The sequence below is a fragment of the Myotis lucifugus genome, unplaced genomic scaffold (assembly GCF_000147115.1).
Source record: "Myotis lucifugus unplaced genomic scaffold, Myoluc2.0 scaffold_1547, whole genome shotgun sequence".
Lineage (NCBI taxonomy): Eukaryota > Metazoa > Chordata > Mammalia > Chiroptera > Vespertilionidae > Myotis > Myotis lucifugus.
Window position 1 is genome coordinate 18120 of NW_005872595.1, and position 15567 is coordinate 33686.

General features: G+C 44.7%; 1 protein-coding gene across 1 annotated transcript in view; it reads right to left on the reverse strand.

The window, feature by feature from the left end:
• LOC102430101 (NACHT, LRR and PYD domains-containing protein 1-like) overlaps positions 1-15567 on the reverse strand; it is a gene marked incomplete at its 3' end in the record, with an annotated part of 59106 nt that overhangs the window by 15120 nt on the left and 28419 nt on the right. Inside the window, exon 4 of the mRNA XM_014449916.1 lies at positions 7851-9474. Within this exon, the coding sequence (XP_014305402.1) occupies positions 7851-9474 (1624 nt within the window). The remainder of the gene's footprint in view (positions 1-7850; positions 9475-15567) is intronic.

A 15567-nucleotide genomic window follows, 5' to 3' on the forward strand; every position in this document is an offset into this window, starting at 1 on the left:
GCCGCACCCTGTCACACACAGAGCAGGGCTGATCAGGGGGTTGGGGCGCTGCACCATGTCACACACAGAGCCACGGGGCGATCAGGGGGTTGGGGAACTCCCCCCTATCAGGCACAGAGCAGGGCTGATCAGGGGGTTGGGGCGCCTTCCCCTGTCATGAACAAAGCAGGGCAGATAGGGAGGTTGTGGCCCCGCCCCCTGTCACACACAGAGCTGCAGGGCGATCAGGGGGTTTGGTCGCTGCCCCCTGTCACGCTGATCCCGGTGCCAGGAGGCATATTACCCTTTGAGGGCCGGCTGGTTTGCCCTGAAGGGTGTCCTGGATCAGGGTAGGGGTCCCCACTTGGGTGCCTGGCCAGTTTGGCTAAGGGGCTGAGGGTCGTTTTCAGGCTGGCGGGTGACTGAAGCTCCCAACTGCTCCTTTCTTTCTTTTTCTTTTTTTTTCTATTCTGGGCCAGCTTTAGCTCTGAGGCCTCGCTGCTGAAAGCAGGTTTCTGGCCTTTACCTTCTGTATTTGATACAATGTTGCGGTGCGGCTGGCTGAAGCCTGCTGACTAAAGCAGGTTTCTGGGGTTTTGTTTAGCTTCTATATTTGCAACATAGTTGCTTAGAGTTGCAGCTGAGAGGCCGGCAAGTCAGGCGGGGAATGTTGGAGTCCACAGTCACTGGAGCAAGCAAGCCTCCCTGTTTGCTTCAGTGCATGGCTGCCGGCCGCCATCTTGGCTGACAGTTAATTTGCATAAGGATATGCTGATTAGCCAATGGGAAGGGTAGCGGTCGTATGCTAATTACCATGTTTCTCTTTTATTAGTGTAGATAGATGTCTAGCTTTCAACTAAAATCTATGAAACAGAATTATGGCTCCTACACAGGGGAAAAAAATAGGCAATAGAAGCTCTTCCATAGAGGAAACCCAAGAGTTGGTCTGATGAGATAAAAGTTTAAATGTTACAAATATGTTCAAAGAACTAAAGGAAACCACATCTAAAGAAGTAAATAAATGTAATGAGAATGATATTTCACTAAATAGAAAGTAACAATCAATAGATAGAAACTGGTAAGAAAAAAGCACAGATTAAAATTCTGGATTTTAAAAATATAATAACAGATGTGAAAAATTCACTAGAAAGGTATAACAGACATTTGAGTAAGCAGAAGAAGGAATCAGCATACTTAAAAGATAGGTCTACTGATATTAATCAGTTTAAATACTAGAAAGAAACAAAGGAAGAAAATACAACATACCAATGGCATACTAGATATGCATATTAGACTCTCAGAAAGAAGGATAAGAAAAAGACAATATTTGAAGTAATGTTGGCCAAAAACAATTCACAATTTATGAAAAACATTAACCTACACACTCATGACTCTCAACAAACACAAGTTTCTGTGTACTAAGTGAACACTGACCTAGAACTTCCCAAAGCTTTTAGATGACAAATATAATTTGTTTGTTGGGTTAGCCTCATTGTTTTATTAGATCTCAATACAATAAAATGAGTGCCTGATGCTTTTACTAAGGAAAAGAAAAAGAAAGGAGCAGGCTTATGATATAGGCCAATAAACCAGAACAAGCAGAATAGGGAAACTGAGATAATCAAACAGCAGTCCACAGCCATCTAGTAAATCCTATCTTCCTAAACCAAGGACACTTAAAAGTAAATAATTTAAGAATAAACCTCATTTTGGTATATTAGACTACAAGCCTCCAAACTAACGTCTCTTTCCTTCCACCAGGCTATTTGACATAACTCTTATTGTTCTAGCTTTTGCCCCAGTAATACTAAAGTGTATAAAACAGTTGTTTGCATCAGATTACAAGCCCTACTGTACTCAGGAAATACCACCCCTAGATACCATCAAAACCTCCTTTGGTGCCCAGACCTCATCGTCCCTCTGACCCCCAGAGCAAGGACAATGGGCCAGGTCCAGGTGTAGAAACTCAGCAGGGTAGAAAGCTCCAGAGGCCTAGCAAGGGACAAAACTGGGGGAAAACAAAAACCTCACCGCCAGGGTAACCTACCCTCCCATTAGCCTTCCTGGAGAAAAATAGCCCCTCTCTCATTTCAGCCAAATGACTAATAAATTATATACCTAGACTTTCACATTCCTGCAGATCGTTAGTGACATTTCCCCCATCCGGCGCAGACTATCCAATCCGAACAGTGCAAGATATTTCTAATTTATTACAGACTTCTAGCTCTGCGGGATTTACAGGATTTCTCTCCAGAACACATCTCTTTGTTCACCTTCATAGTGCTCTTATATTCTTAAAATGGTCCCCCTACTAGCCCTAGACCAGCGGTCACCAACCTTTCAAACCTCACAGACACCAGTGGTCTGTCTGCAGACCACTGGTTGGCGACTGCTGCCCTAGACTATCTTTTAGCCAAAGAGGGAGGGGTTAGTTTAATTGCTAACACCTCCTGTTGTTTTTATTTAAACTCTACAGGTCAAAGAGAGGAAAGAATGCACACATTCTACAGAATACTCAATGGCCCAAGGAGATCAGTCAGGACAGCATAGTCCATATGGTCCAGCCTACAAGCAGCTCGGCCCAAATTAACCCGGCTTTTACCCCTTTTGGATCCCCTAACACTGTTTCTTCTCCTCCTCCTCCTCCTTGGGCCCTGCACTTTAAAATTAGTTACCAAGTTTATACAAACAAAATTACAAGTCCTAATTAACTAGACAGTAAGACAGTTTTCCTTACCAAGGTAAAGGGACTCTATAGGCCTATATCCCAGGAAATAATCTGAATTTACTCCTTAGGCATCCGTGACACCCCCTCCCATGCAAGAAGCAGACTAAGAAATGGCGACCCCATCCCCCTTCTTTTCCTTTATATATACCCTTTAAGATGGAAATGAAAGGGTTAATCAAGAAATAGGGCTCTCACTTAGCAGAAACTAAGTTTGTTCTACAAGCCTAAGCTTTGCAAATGTTCCCCTTGAGCGAATATCTTACAGGAACCTCTGAGACCACAACTCTTGCACAGCCCAGATACATGCATTACCAGAAGCTGCTTGCATCACAGCCCATACACATGCATCAGCAGAAGCCACCTGCAGCTCTCATTAAGCACCTAAAAAACCTTCTTCCTCCCCCATTTGGGGATGACTTATTTCTCAAACTCAGCCCATCTGCACCCAGACACCTTAAATAAATGTCATTTTGACTACATTAAGCCTTGAGTCAGTTTTGTGCAACCTTGGCACAACTCGGAACCTTTCACTGTTATATTAGGCTACTTCAAAATATAAGAAGAAAGTCTTAATATAAAAATAAAGGGCCCTAGAGCAGCATCCTGCGGACTGAAGGGCCTGGGTTCAATTCTGGTCAAGGGCACATAGCCAGGTTGCAGGCTTGATCCCCAGTAGTGGGCATGCAGGAGGCAGCCAAAAATGATTCTCTCTCATAACTGATGTTTCTTTCTCTCTTCTCTCTTCCGCTCTGAAATCAATAAAAATATATTTCAGAGAAGATGAGGAGAAACCAAGATGGCAGCATAGGTAAACACCAGAGTTTGCTGCCTCGCACAACCACTTCAAAAATACAACTAAAAGATGGAATGGACATCATCCAGAACCACAGGAAGGCTGGCTGAGTGGAAATTCTATAACTAGAAGGAAAGAAAAAAGCTTACCGAGACTCAGAAGAGGAGCGGTGCGGAAGTAAAATACTAAGGTACAGAGGCGCACGTGGAGCAGGCCGGCAGCTGAGGGCGTGGTTGTCTTTTTCAATCGGGAGGGAGTCTCAGGCTCTGAGCTCCAGTACCGGGCAAGACTTTGGGGACCCAGACTCATACAGGAGAAGCGGGACTGTCTGGCATTGGTCGGAACTTGAGGGCACCTTTCTCTCGGAGGTGCTTGCAGCGATTACCGGGACACTGAGAAGCGGAGCCTCTGAGGGCAGGACTGAGAGCAGCCATAACTGCTATCCCTGCCCTGTTGATTCCGTGAGACCTGCCGTGCCCAAGCCCTGCACGGAGGCTTTTGCTGGGTAGCCTCAGGCAGAGGCTAGATTAGCAGCTCCCTAGAGATCCAGGAGCCCGTGTGCCCGGTGGTCAGAGTGGGACCATGCAGTTTGCAGCTCCTCGGATCAATAAAGGACACACTCAGGGGGCAGACTCAGTGAGCACGAAAGCCCCACTGAAGCAAGAACTTCTCCCACTGTGGACACAGCTGATTCTCACAGCCAACTGGCCTGGAGGTCAATTCCTGCCAGTGATACCTACAACAATCAAGGCTTAACTACAATAAGACTGTGCACAAAGACCACAAGGGGTAGCACCAAGAGTGTCCTCCTCAGGTAATTGGGGAGGCTGAACCACTGGGCCCTAGAGGACACTGAGCACAGAAAACCACTGTATCAACACAGAGAAGCATAAAAAAATGCTGACACAAAGAAACAGGACACAAATGACAGAAATGGAGGAAAGCAAACTACTGGATATAGAGTTCAAAACCACACTTTTAAGGTTTTTCAAGAACTTTCTAGAAGCCACCAATAAATTTAGTAAGACCCTTGAAAAGACTCATGAGACCGCCGATAAATGTAGTGAGATCCTTGAGAAATATTGTCAGACCTTCGATGTTGTGATAAAGGACCAACTGGAAATTAAGCATACACTGACTGAAACAGAGGATATTATACAGACTCCCAACAGCAGACTAGAGGGTCGCAAGAAACCACCGATAAATTAAGTGAGACCCTCAAGAAATCTAGTGAGACCCTCGAGGTTATGAAAAAGAACCAACTAGAAATTAAGCATACACTGACTGAAGTAAAGAATATTATACAGAGTTCCAACAGCAGACTACAGGATCGCAAGAATCAAGTCAAAGATTTGAAATACAAAGAAGCAAATAACACCCAACTGGAAAAGCAAAATGATAAAAGAATCCAAAAATATGAAGATAGTGTAAGGAGCCTCTGGGACAGCTACAAGCGTACCAACATCCGAATTATAGGGGTGTCAGAAGAAGAGAGAGAGCAAGATATTGAAAACCTTTTTGAAGAAATAATGACAGAAAACTTCCCCTTCCTGGCGAGAGAAATAGACTTACAAGTCCAGGAAGTGCAGAGAACCCCAAACAAAAGGAATCCAAAGAGGACCACACCAAGACACATCATAATTAAAATGCCAAGAGCAAAAGACAAAGAGAGAATCTTAAAAGCAGCAAGAGAAAGAGACTCAATTACCTACAAGGGAGTACCCATACGACTGTCAGCTGATTTCTCAACAGAAACTAAGCAGGCCAGAAGGGAGTGGAAAGAAATATTCAAAGTGATGAATAGCAAGAACCTACAACCAAGATTACTTTATCCAGCAAAGCTATCATTCAGAATTGAAGGTCAGATAAAGAGCTTCACAGATAAGGAAAAGCTAAAGGAGTTCATCACCACCAAACCAGTATTATATGAAATGCTGAAAGGTATCCTTTAAGAAGAGGAAGAAGAAGAAAAAGGTAAAGATACAAATTATGAACAACAAATACACATCTATCAACAAGTGAATCTAAAAATCAAGTGAATAAATAATCTGATGAACAGAATGAACTAGTGATTATAATAGAATCAGGGGCATAGAAAGGGAATAGATTGTTTTTTGGGGGGGGGGGGGGGGAAGGGGTATGGGGGATGCGGGAAGAGACTGGACAAAAATTGTGCACCTATGGATGAGGACATTGGGTGGGGAGTGAGGGCAGAGGGTGGGGTGGGAACTGGGTGGAGGGAAGTTATGGGGGGAAAAAAGAGGAACAAATGTAATAATCTGAACAATAAAGATTTAATAAATAAAATAAAATAATAAAATAAATATATTTCAAGTAAAAAATAAAGCGCACATAAAGCTGACTGTGAAATAAAATGTACAGTATGGCTCAGTTTTGCTCTAAAATGTGCATAAAAATAAGACTCGAGAATATATACATCAGTTTATAATGATGGTCACCTGTGAATGGTAGATATTGGTTTGACATTAATTTTGCTTATTTACATGTCCTCATTTTTCTACAATGAACATTAGTTTTACTTTTTTTTATTTTTTTTAAAATATATTTTATTGATTTTTTACAGAGAGGAAGGGAGAGAGATAGAGAGTTAGAAACATCGATGAGAGAGAAGCATCGATCAGCTGCCTCCTGCACATCTCCTACCGGGGATGTGCCCGCAACCCAGGTACATGCCCTTGACCGGAATCGAACCTGGGACCTTTCAGTCCGCAGGCCGACGCTCTATCCACTGAGCCAAACCAGTTTTGGCAGAACATTAGTTTTATATTAGAAAACAACAACATTGTAAATCTATATATATAAAGGCCTAAGCCAGTGGTCGGCAAACTCATTAGTCAACAGAGGCAAATATCAACAGTACAACGATTGAAATTTCTTTTGAGAACCAAATTTTTTAAAATTAAACTATATAGGTAGGTACATTGTTATTAACTTAATTAGGGTACTCCTAAGGCTTAGGAAGAGACACACTGAAGGGGCCAAAGAGCTGCAGTGGCTCGCGAGCCGCAGTTTGCCAACCATGTGCCTAAGCGACCATGAGACCACTTGACTGTCCTACCAGTAGCTATGATGTGCAATGACCACCAGAGGGCAGATGCTCCAACCAGTAGCTATGATGCACACTGACCACCAGGGGGCAGATGCTCAATGAAGGAGCAGCCGAGCTGCATTGACTTAGCAGCTGTGGTTCTCGGGTGACAAACTGGAAACCAGAGAAGAGGGAGCCCGATTCTGGGATATGTCACCCGAGAACCACCCTCTCGAAATCCAGGACCCCTCGGGGGATGTCAGAGAGCGAGTTTCGGCCTGTTCCCCACAGGCCAGGCCAAGGGACCCCACCTGTGCACAAATTCATACACTGGGCCTCTAGCCTGAAAATAAAATACCCAAGTCTACCATTTCTTTATCTGAGACTCTGTATTAATCAAGTTCACTCGTGTGATCCTCCCTTCTTAAACTATGATTTCAGCTTGTCCATGCCTCTCTTACCATGGACTTTGCACACTCTTCTAGTTATTGAATGGATATATGTTTGCTCTTCCAGATTTGAGTTTGTAGTGGACAGGGCTGTGCTTTACTAATCTGTGATCTTTAGGAGCTGGTGTAAAATCACTTCTTAATACACATTTATGGAGTGAATCATTTAAAGGGGAGATAGGCACCTCAAAGAACTAAAGGATCAAAGCTGCCACTGAGGTGGGGAACCCGGATGTGGAAGATAACAGTGTTGCTGGTGCTGGAGGGTAATTTGAGCAATCTACTCTGTCATACTCAGATGGTGGGTTTCAGCGGAGTGCCTGGGGCAATAGTGCATCATTGAAACAAACAGGGAAGTTGGTTTTGTAGAGAAAAAGAAAGACTCCTTTTCAGATAGACACATTCTGAGGTGACAGGGGAGAACTTAGGACCAATGTCATAGTCAACAGCCATCAAGGGGTTGCCTGAAGCAGCTGAGTGAGCTGTTGCATGAAGGAAGCATGTGTGAGGGAGAATCAGAGGCAGGTGGGCTAGGTGGAGGGCAGCTGACATCAGCATGGGGGTGGAAGTGCACCCAGGAGAGAAGGTAGCCATTGTGACAGAGACAGGAAGAGAAGCAGCAGCACAAGGCAGGGCCACAGCAGGCCACCCAGAAGCAGAGAGGGAAGGTCACATGGTCATATATTGCTGCGGTGGATCCTAGGTGGACTGAGAATGGGGGTCAGATTTTGTTGTTAGAAGTCACTGATCACATCTAGACCCTGGGGCCAGGCTCAGTGAGAGTGCCCCCCAGTGGCCAGGACAGTGATACCAACAGAGGAGCTGGAGAGAGGAGAGAGGGGGAGCACTTACAGAAATGCACCGGAAGTCCTTCCTGCTTGTCTGTGCTGTCCACTCTCATTCAGTTGAAGCCTTTCAATGCGGTGGCAGAATGTAAAGAAGAAAGTGAACAGCAGGAGCTCCATGTCAGTTTGGACACATATCCTCAATGTAAAGGGAATGAAAATATTTTTCATAAAGTCTTCATCCTGAATCTCATAAAAACAGTGCAGCAAATGCCAAGAATATGGGTCTAGGTTCAGACGCTTCAAAAGGACCTCCCTCTTGGCCAAGTGCAGCAGAGAGGGAAGCCTCTTCCGAGACAGGCTGCATTTGAAGATGCTCTCCATCTCTCTCATCCCCTGATCACTCAAAAGGCCAAAAAGGAAACATGTGGTTGGTTCCCCAAATAGGTCATGCCTGTCATATACACCTGTCAAGTCTATTGTAATTATGATGTTATTAAAGCAATCACCTTTCAACACTCCATCACCTAAAGCATATGACATTGCTGCAAAGAACTCCTGGAAGCACAGGTGAATGAAGCTGTAGCTCTGAGGGGTGGGGTGCTCTTGAAGAACACCCATGTTTAAGAGAGTGGAGATGTTGGCCCCATCTAACCCGTGTTCCCTGAAGTCCTCGGGGCTGAACAGAGTCTTTCCTTGACAGGTGCCTTCAACAGCCAGAGAGCAGAAGCCCCTCAGCTTAGTCCCGAGGGACTGAGCCTGGAGAACATGGAAAAAGTAGTGGAGACAGAGGGCTGTGGTCGTCTGAGAGGTCAGTGAGAGTGGTTGCTCCTGCTCCATCTGCTGCTTCAGGCAAGTGCAGACCAGCCAGGACACCAAGGGCATGAGACACATGGTGAAGAGAGCCGGGTTGGATTCAACCGAGGTAAAGGCTCTAATCGCTTGGCTCTCATCTGTGAAATATTGAAAGAAATACTCCTTTCTGGCCGACTCAGAGAATCCCAGGACCTCTACCCAGCGAGGATGCTTTAAAGAAGGAATGAGTTTTCTCAGAGCTGTGATCCGAGCTGTGATCAGCAGGGAAGCCGTGGGAAGTAAGGTTTTCTTCAGCAAACTGCCCAGCAGTGTGTGCACCTGCTGCTGCTGGCTCCAGTGTGGACAGAGCTCAGAACTCTTCCCCTTCAAGTCCCATTTTGGTTCATCTAAGTTATCAAGAATGAAGAGCAGCTGCTCTGGCTGAGACAGGATCTGCCCAATGGGAGCATCAGGAGCTGCCCAGTCTTTTGTGATGAGCTCAGCGAGACTCATGGTCTCAGACTGGGCCAGCTCTCTGCAGTTGAAGTAAAAGACATGCTTGAAGCGGTCCTTGAACAGCCAGCCTTCCTCCCAGGCTCTCCTCACCTGCCTGGCCAGGGTTGACTTCCCGATTCCAGCAACTCCATGCACCACGACAGTGGGAGGCTCTTCCTGGGTACTCAGGCCTGGGCCAATTAAGTCTCCAATCTCCATCCAATTTTCTTGTTCATCTACCACCTCATGATTCCTTCTCCTGAGTAGGAAGTCATAGCCTCTGGGTTGATATCTGTGTAGAAATAGCAGTTGTGTGATTTTTTGGTGCAAATACTCATTTCTCCATGACTGTGTGGGGCAGGAACTCTCTCTTCTTTGGTTTTGGTATTTTTCTTTGATTCCTACAGAAAGGAGAGAAAGATGGAACATTTGTTTAATTGTTTCTTCATTTATTCATTCCACATATTTTTTGAACTCACTTAAAGCTACACACTGTGCTGGCTGCTGATACTGGTACATTCTTTTCAGATCGTGGAGGAAATATGGGTTTTTGGGGAGAAGATCCCTGCTTAAGTTTTGACTTGAGCAAATCATTCTCATAGTGTGATGTTTCTTCCTTCTGCAAATATTAATCAATGGCTAACACTGCCAGACACTGATTTAGAGGCTTGGGATAAAGAGTGAACAAACAGACACACCTGTTTGCTCTCATTAATTCCATGACCTGAGCTATTAGCCCCACTGAGCTTATAATTTTTTATTAATAAATTGTAAGTGGTCATGGTCGAGTGAAGGAGATAATGGATGGTGAAACAGAGACTATTGATTCCTGACAGAACTCTCTTTGCACCCACCACTGAAGTACATGCCAAGGATAATCTTCTACAATCACCTCAGGTAATCTGTCTGAGGGTTCTCCCCAAGGCAATGAGCATGACAGGCCAGAAGCCCCAGGGAATTAAAGCTCCAGGATGAGTGCTTAACCCCTAACAGAGGCAGCTACCTGTCCCCCAGCAGAGACATCTCTGATGTGTGTTCTCCACTGTCTCCTGGAGATCCCTAGTACATCGAACCTCAGTTGCTCTACAATGCAGGTGTCATTGATTTCTCCCTTCCCTTCCCACTTCTCTCTCCTAATGGTGCTTCCAGGGAACCAGTTCCTGAATAAGCCACCTGCTCTCTAATTTAGTGTCAGGGTCGGCTTCTGGGGAAAACCACCTGGACAGAGGAGGAAGTGGTTTGTGAAATGTGAGGACCTGAGTACATGTCAGGGACTGTGCCCTTGGGAAGGAACTCAAGCTCATATCTTAGTCAGGTTCCAAGTCAAATTACTGTTACATCCTCTCCCCTTCAGAATATTTTGAGTGACTCCTACTTTCTTCTTAAGTGAACGTTTGTGATGATACAAGTGACCCACCTGGGATCCTGAAGCCCAGTTCATTTTGGGAAACCTGCTGGACTTCCAGAGCACGTGGGGACAATTTTCACCCTTTGCTTGGTGAGAATAGGATGTCAGGTGCCCACTCCACCTCTGGAATAATGATCTAAAGATCCACTCTTACTGTCTCTTGTGAAAACATTTCTAGCAAAGTGAAGATCTTCCGTATGGCCACTCTGTGTCATGGCTATGGCCCACTCCACTGTCAATCCAGTGATTGCCTGAGGTGCCATGAGAGGGCTTAGGTCTTTTGGTGCGATGTTCTCCAAAATATCCTGGTTTTAATGGATCTGCTTGCATTCCACATATCTAAATCCTCTTGATTTAGTAAAACTTTTAAAATTCTCCCCTACCACCAATAATTCTAACAAGTTACATTTTAATATTATGCTTTGGACCAAGCGTTGGCAAACTATGGCCAAATCTTGATGACCAACCTGTGTCCTAAGAATGTTTGAAAAATTCAAAGAAGAAGACTATTTCATGACATGAAAATTATATAAAATTCAAGATCTGAAAAGAAGTATGTACATCCAGGTACATGAAACTCATAGGTTCCAATACAGATTTAACTGTAAAAGGACATCACTTATCACACTGTAATAAAATTGTCAAAAATGAAAGACAAAGAGAATATGTAAGCGGATGACTGATCAAGGGGACTCCCACAAAACTATGAGCAAGTTTTCAGAGAAACTTCACAGTTCAGGAGGCACTACATGATATATTCAAAGTGCTGAAAGAAAAATAGTCAAGAATAATTTATTGGGGAAACCAAGATGGAGGCATAGGTAAACACCGGAGTTTGCTGCCTCGAACAACCACTTCAAAAATACAATTAAAAGATGGAACGGACATCATCCAGAACCACAGGAAGGCTGGCTGAGTGGAAATTCCACAACTAGAAGGAAAGAGAAAAGCATACCGAGACTCAGAGGAGGTGTAGTGCGGAAGTAAAATACTAAGGTGCGGAGGCACATACGGAGTGGGCTGGCAGCTGAGGGTGCGGTTTTCGTTTTCAATCGGGAGGGAGCCTCAGGCTCTGAACTCCAGTTCTGGGCGAGTCTCCGGGACCCAGACTCATACGGGAGAAGCGGGACTGTCTGGCATCGGTCGGAACTTGAGGGCAGCTTTCTCTTGGAGGGGCTTGCAGCGATTGCCGGGACACTGAGAAGCGGAGCCTCTGAGAGCAGCCATAACTGCTAGCCCCGCCCTGTTGATCTCATGGGACCCGCCCCACCCAAGCCCTGCAGGTAGGCTTTTGCTGGATAGCCTCAGGCAGAGGCTAAATTAGCACCTCCCTAGAGATCCAGGAGGCAGTATACCCAGAGGTCAGAGTGGGACCATCCAGTTTGCAGCTCCCTGGAAACATAAAGGACACACTCAGGGGGCAGACTCAGTGAACACCAAAGCCCCATTGAAGCAAGTCTTGCCCCAGAGGGGTGTCTCCAGCACAGAAGTTCTCCCACTGCAGACACAGCTGATTCTCACAGCCAATTGGCCTGGAGGTCAATTCCTCCCAGTGATAACTACAACAATCAAGGCTTAACTACAACAAGACTGTGCACAAAGCCCACAAAGGGGTGCACCAAGAGTGTCCACCTCAGGTAATTGGGAAGGCTGAACCACTGGGCCCTATAGGACACTTAGCACAGAAAGCCACTCTATCAACACAGGGAAGAATAAAAAATGTGGAGACAAAGAAAAAGGACACAAATGACAGAAATGGAGTAAAGCAAACGACTGGATATAGAGTTCAAAACCATACTTTGAAGGTTTTTCAAGAATTTTCTAGAAACTGCTGATAAACTTAATGAGACCTACAAGAAATCTAATGAGACCCTCGAGGTTGTGATAAAGGACCAACTAGAAATTAAGCATACACTGACTGAAATAAATAATATTATACAGAATCCCAACAGCAGACTAGAGGATTGCAAGAATCAAGTCAACGATTTGAAATATGAAGAAGCAAAAAACACCCAACCAAAAAGCAAAAAGAAACAAGAATCCAAAAATATGAAGATAGCGTAAGGAGCCTCTGGGACAGCTTCAAGCATACCAACATCCGAATTATGGGGGTGCCAGAAGAAGAGAGAGAGCAAGATATTGAAAACCTATTTGAAGAAATAATGACAGAAAACTTCCCCTACTTGGTGAAAGAAATAGACTTACAGGTCCAGGAAGCCCAGAGAACCCCAAACAAAAGGAATCCAAAGAGGACCACACCAAGACACATCATAATTAAAATGCCAAGAGCAAAAGACAAAGAGAGAATCTTAAAAGCAGCAAGAGAAAGAAACTCAGTTACCTACAAGGGAATACCCATACGACTGTCAGCTGATTTCTCAACAGAAACTTTGCAGGCCAGAAGGGAGTGGCAAGAAATATTCAAAGTGATGAATACCAAGAACCTACAACCAAGAGTACTTTATCCAGCAAAGCTATCATTCAGAATTGAAGGTCAGATAAAGAGTTTCACAAATAAGAAAAAGCTAAAGGAGTTCATCACCACCAAACCAGTATTATATGAAATGCTGAAAGGTATCCTTTAAGAAGAGGAAGAAGAAGAAAAAGGTAACGATACAAATTATGAACAACAAATACACATCTATTAACAAGTGAATCTGAAAATCAAGTGAATAATCTGATGAACAGAATGAACTGGTGATTATAATAGAATCAGGGGCATAGAAAGGGAGTGGACTGACTATTCTTGGGGGGGAAAGAGGTGAGGGGGATGCGGGAAGAGACTGGACCACAATCGTGCACCTATGGATGAGGACAGTGGGTGGGGAGTGAGGGCAGAGGGAGGGGTGGGAACTGGGTGGAGGGAAGTTATGGGGGGAAAAAGAGGAACAACTGTAATAATCTGAGCAATAAAGATTTAATTAATAAAAAAAGAAAAAAAGAATTCATGCAAACACACACATACACACACACACACACAACTCATGTAGAATAAAATAATTTGGTAATTGATACACAATATAAAAGATGTAAATTATGACAACAATGGGGGAGTAAAAGGGTAGAATTTTTACATGTGATTGAAATTAAGTTGTTATGAGTTTGAAATAGATTGTAATAATTATAAGATAGTTAATGTACATCTCATGGCACACACAAAGACTAACCTCTAGCAGATACACAAACAAGAGAGAAAGGAATCATAGCATACCCCTATAGAAACTCATCAAATCACACAGCAAGAGAGGAAGAAAGAATAAAAGAAGTACATAACAGCCCTAACCGGTTTGGCTCAGTGGATAGAGCGTTGGCCTGCGGACTCAAGGGTCCCAGGTTCGATTCCGGTCAAGGGCATGTACCTTGGTTGCGGGCACATCCCCAGTGGGGAGTGTGCAGGAGGCAGCTGATCAATGTTTCTCTCTCATTGATGTTTCTAACTCTCTATCCCTCTCCCTTCCTCTCTGTAAAAAATCAATAAAATATATTTTTTAAAAAAAGAAATATATAACAGCTACAAAAGCAATGGATAATTCCTTTCCTATCAATAATTACTTTGATTAAAAAACATTACCTTCTCTAATCACAAGATAGAGTGGCTGAATGGATAAAAAATAAAAACAAAGCAAAATAAAACCCAAGATCTGACTATATGCTGCCTTCAAGAGACTCACTCTGGCTTTAAAAACACACTTAGACTAAGGGAAAAGGATGGAAAAATATTCAATGCAAATGGAAACCAAAGAGAGCAGGATTAGCTATTATTATGGCAGACAATGAAGCTTGAGCTTGTAACCATCACTGCCAGGGCCTGGGGCAGGAGGAGGGAGAGTGGCACAGAAGGAAGGGAAGAGAAAAGGGGACATGGAAATGGGGTGGGGTCCTCACAAAGCAGCAGCAGGGTGGAGGGAGAGATCACTGGGTCTGGGTTCCAGCCCTGGCTGTTTCCAAGTGCTGTGTGAGCGTGGATTTGGATGCTGGGATGAAAAGAGGAAGAGGCAAAGGTGTAGCTGAGATTTCCAGTCCAGGTAACTCCATATGTGGAGGGTGAAATCAGAGAAGTCAGGAGAGGGGACTGGCTTGAGCTGAGGAATAGGCCTACCCTCCTCTTGGGGTTCACCTGGAGAACAGAGTCCTCTTTGGAACTTTCTGGACCACCCAAACTCCAGGAAAGTTCAGAGTTATTATGACCCAAGCTGTGCCTGGCCAAGGACCATATTATCATGGCACCTGGTTGGGTAAGATTCACTGCCTGGCCTGCCTGGGTCTCAGTTTACCCATCTGTCAAATCAGAGGGGTTGTAACCTCAACACTGGAATGTTCCTGAAAGATCATTTCTAGGCCTACTGACCCCACCACCGCACTCTGGCTTCTCCATCCTTCTTATGGTGTTTTATTGGCCCAGGTCTTTATCCAGATCTAGGCTCACCTGGCTGGGAACTCACTTGCTGCCTTGCAGCCCCACTTGGGGCCTCAGGACAGCTCAGCAAGCCTCGCATTTCCAGCTCTGTCCATATGTCAGGCAAGTGTTTCAAATTCTCTCTATGTCTTGGAGGATCCAGAACTCAGGGTCAAAGAATTTCAGCAGCTTGGTGGAGTTTTGCTTGGGTGGAATTGGGGAGTAGAGGAATGGGGGTAATTGCACTGTAGGAAGGAGGTTGATGCTTGCTAGTAGGATGGGCAGGAGCTAGGGCATTTAATCTGGGGGTCTTCAATGGAGAAGAACTGTGCTGGCATGAGCAGAGCAAGGACGATAGGCCAGGTACAGAAGGTCACCAGGGTGGCCCAGCAATGGGCAAAACTTGGAAAAAAAGGACCTCACCCCCAGGGTAATCTTTTCCCCCCTAGCATATCACTCGTCATGGGGTGTGGACCCCCTGACCTTTCATATCTCTGTTCAGACCCCCTGATCTTTCCTCCCAAGAAATAACATCTGGGCGTCAGTTGTATTTTAGCTACAGGCCCAGAAAGGCAGCAAAATCATCTGCATTGACTAATGACCCTTTGCCCTGGCACCAACCAATCAGTGGACATCACAAAGGACCCACTTGGAAAGCTGATAAATATTCTATTGAGATCCTCCCCTGGG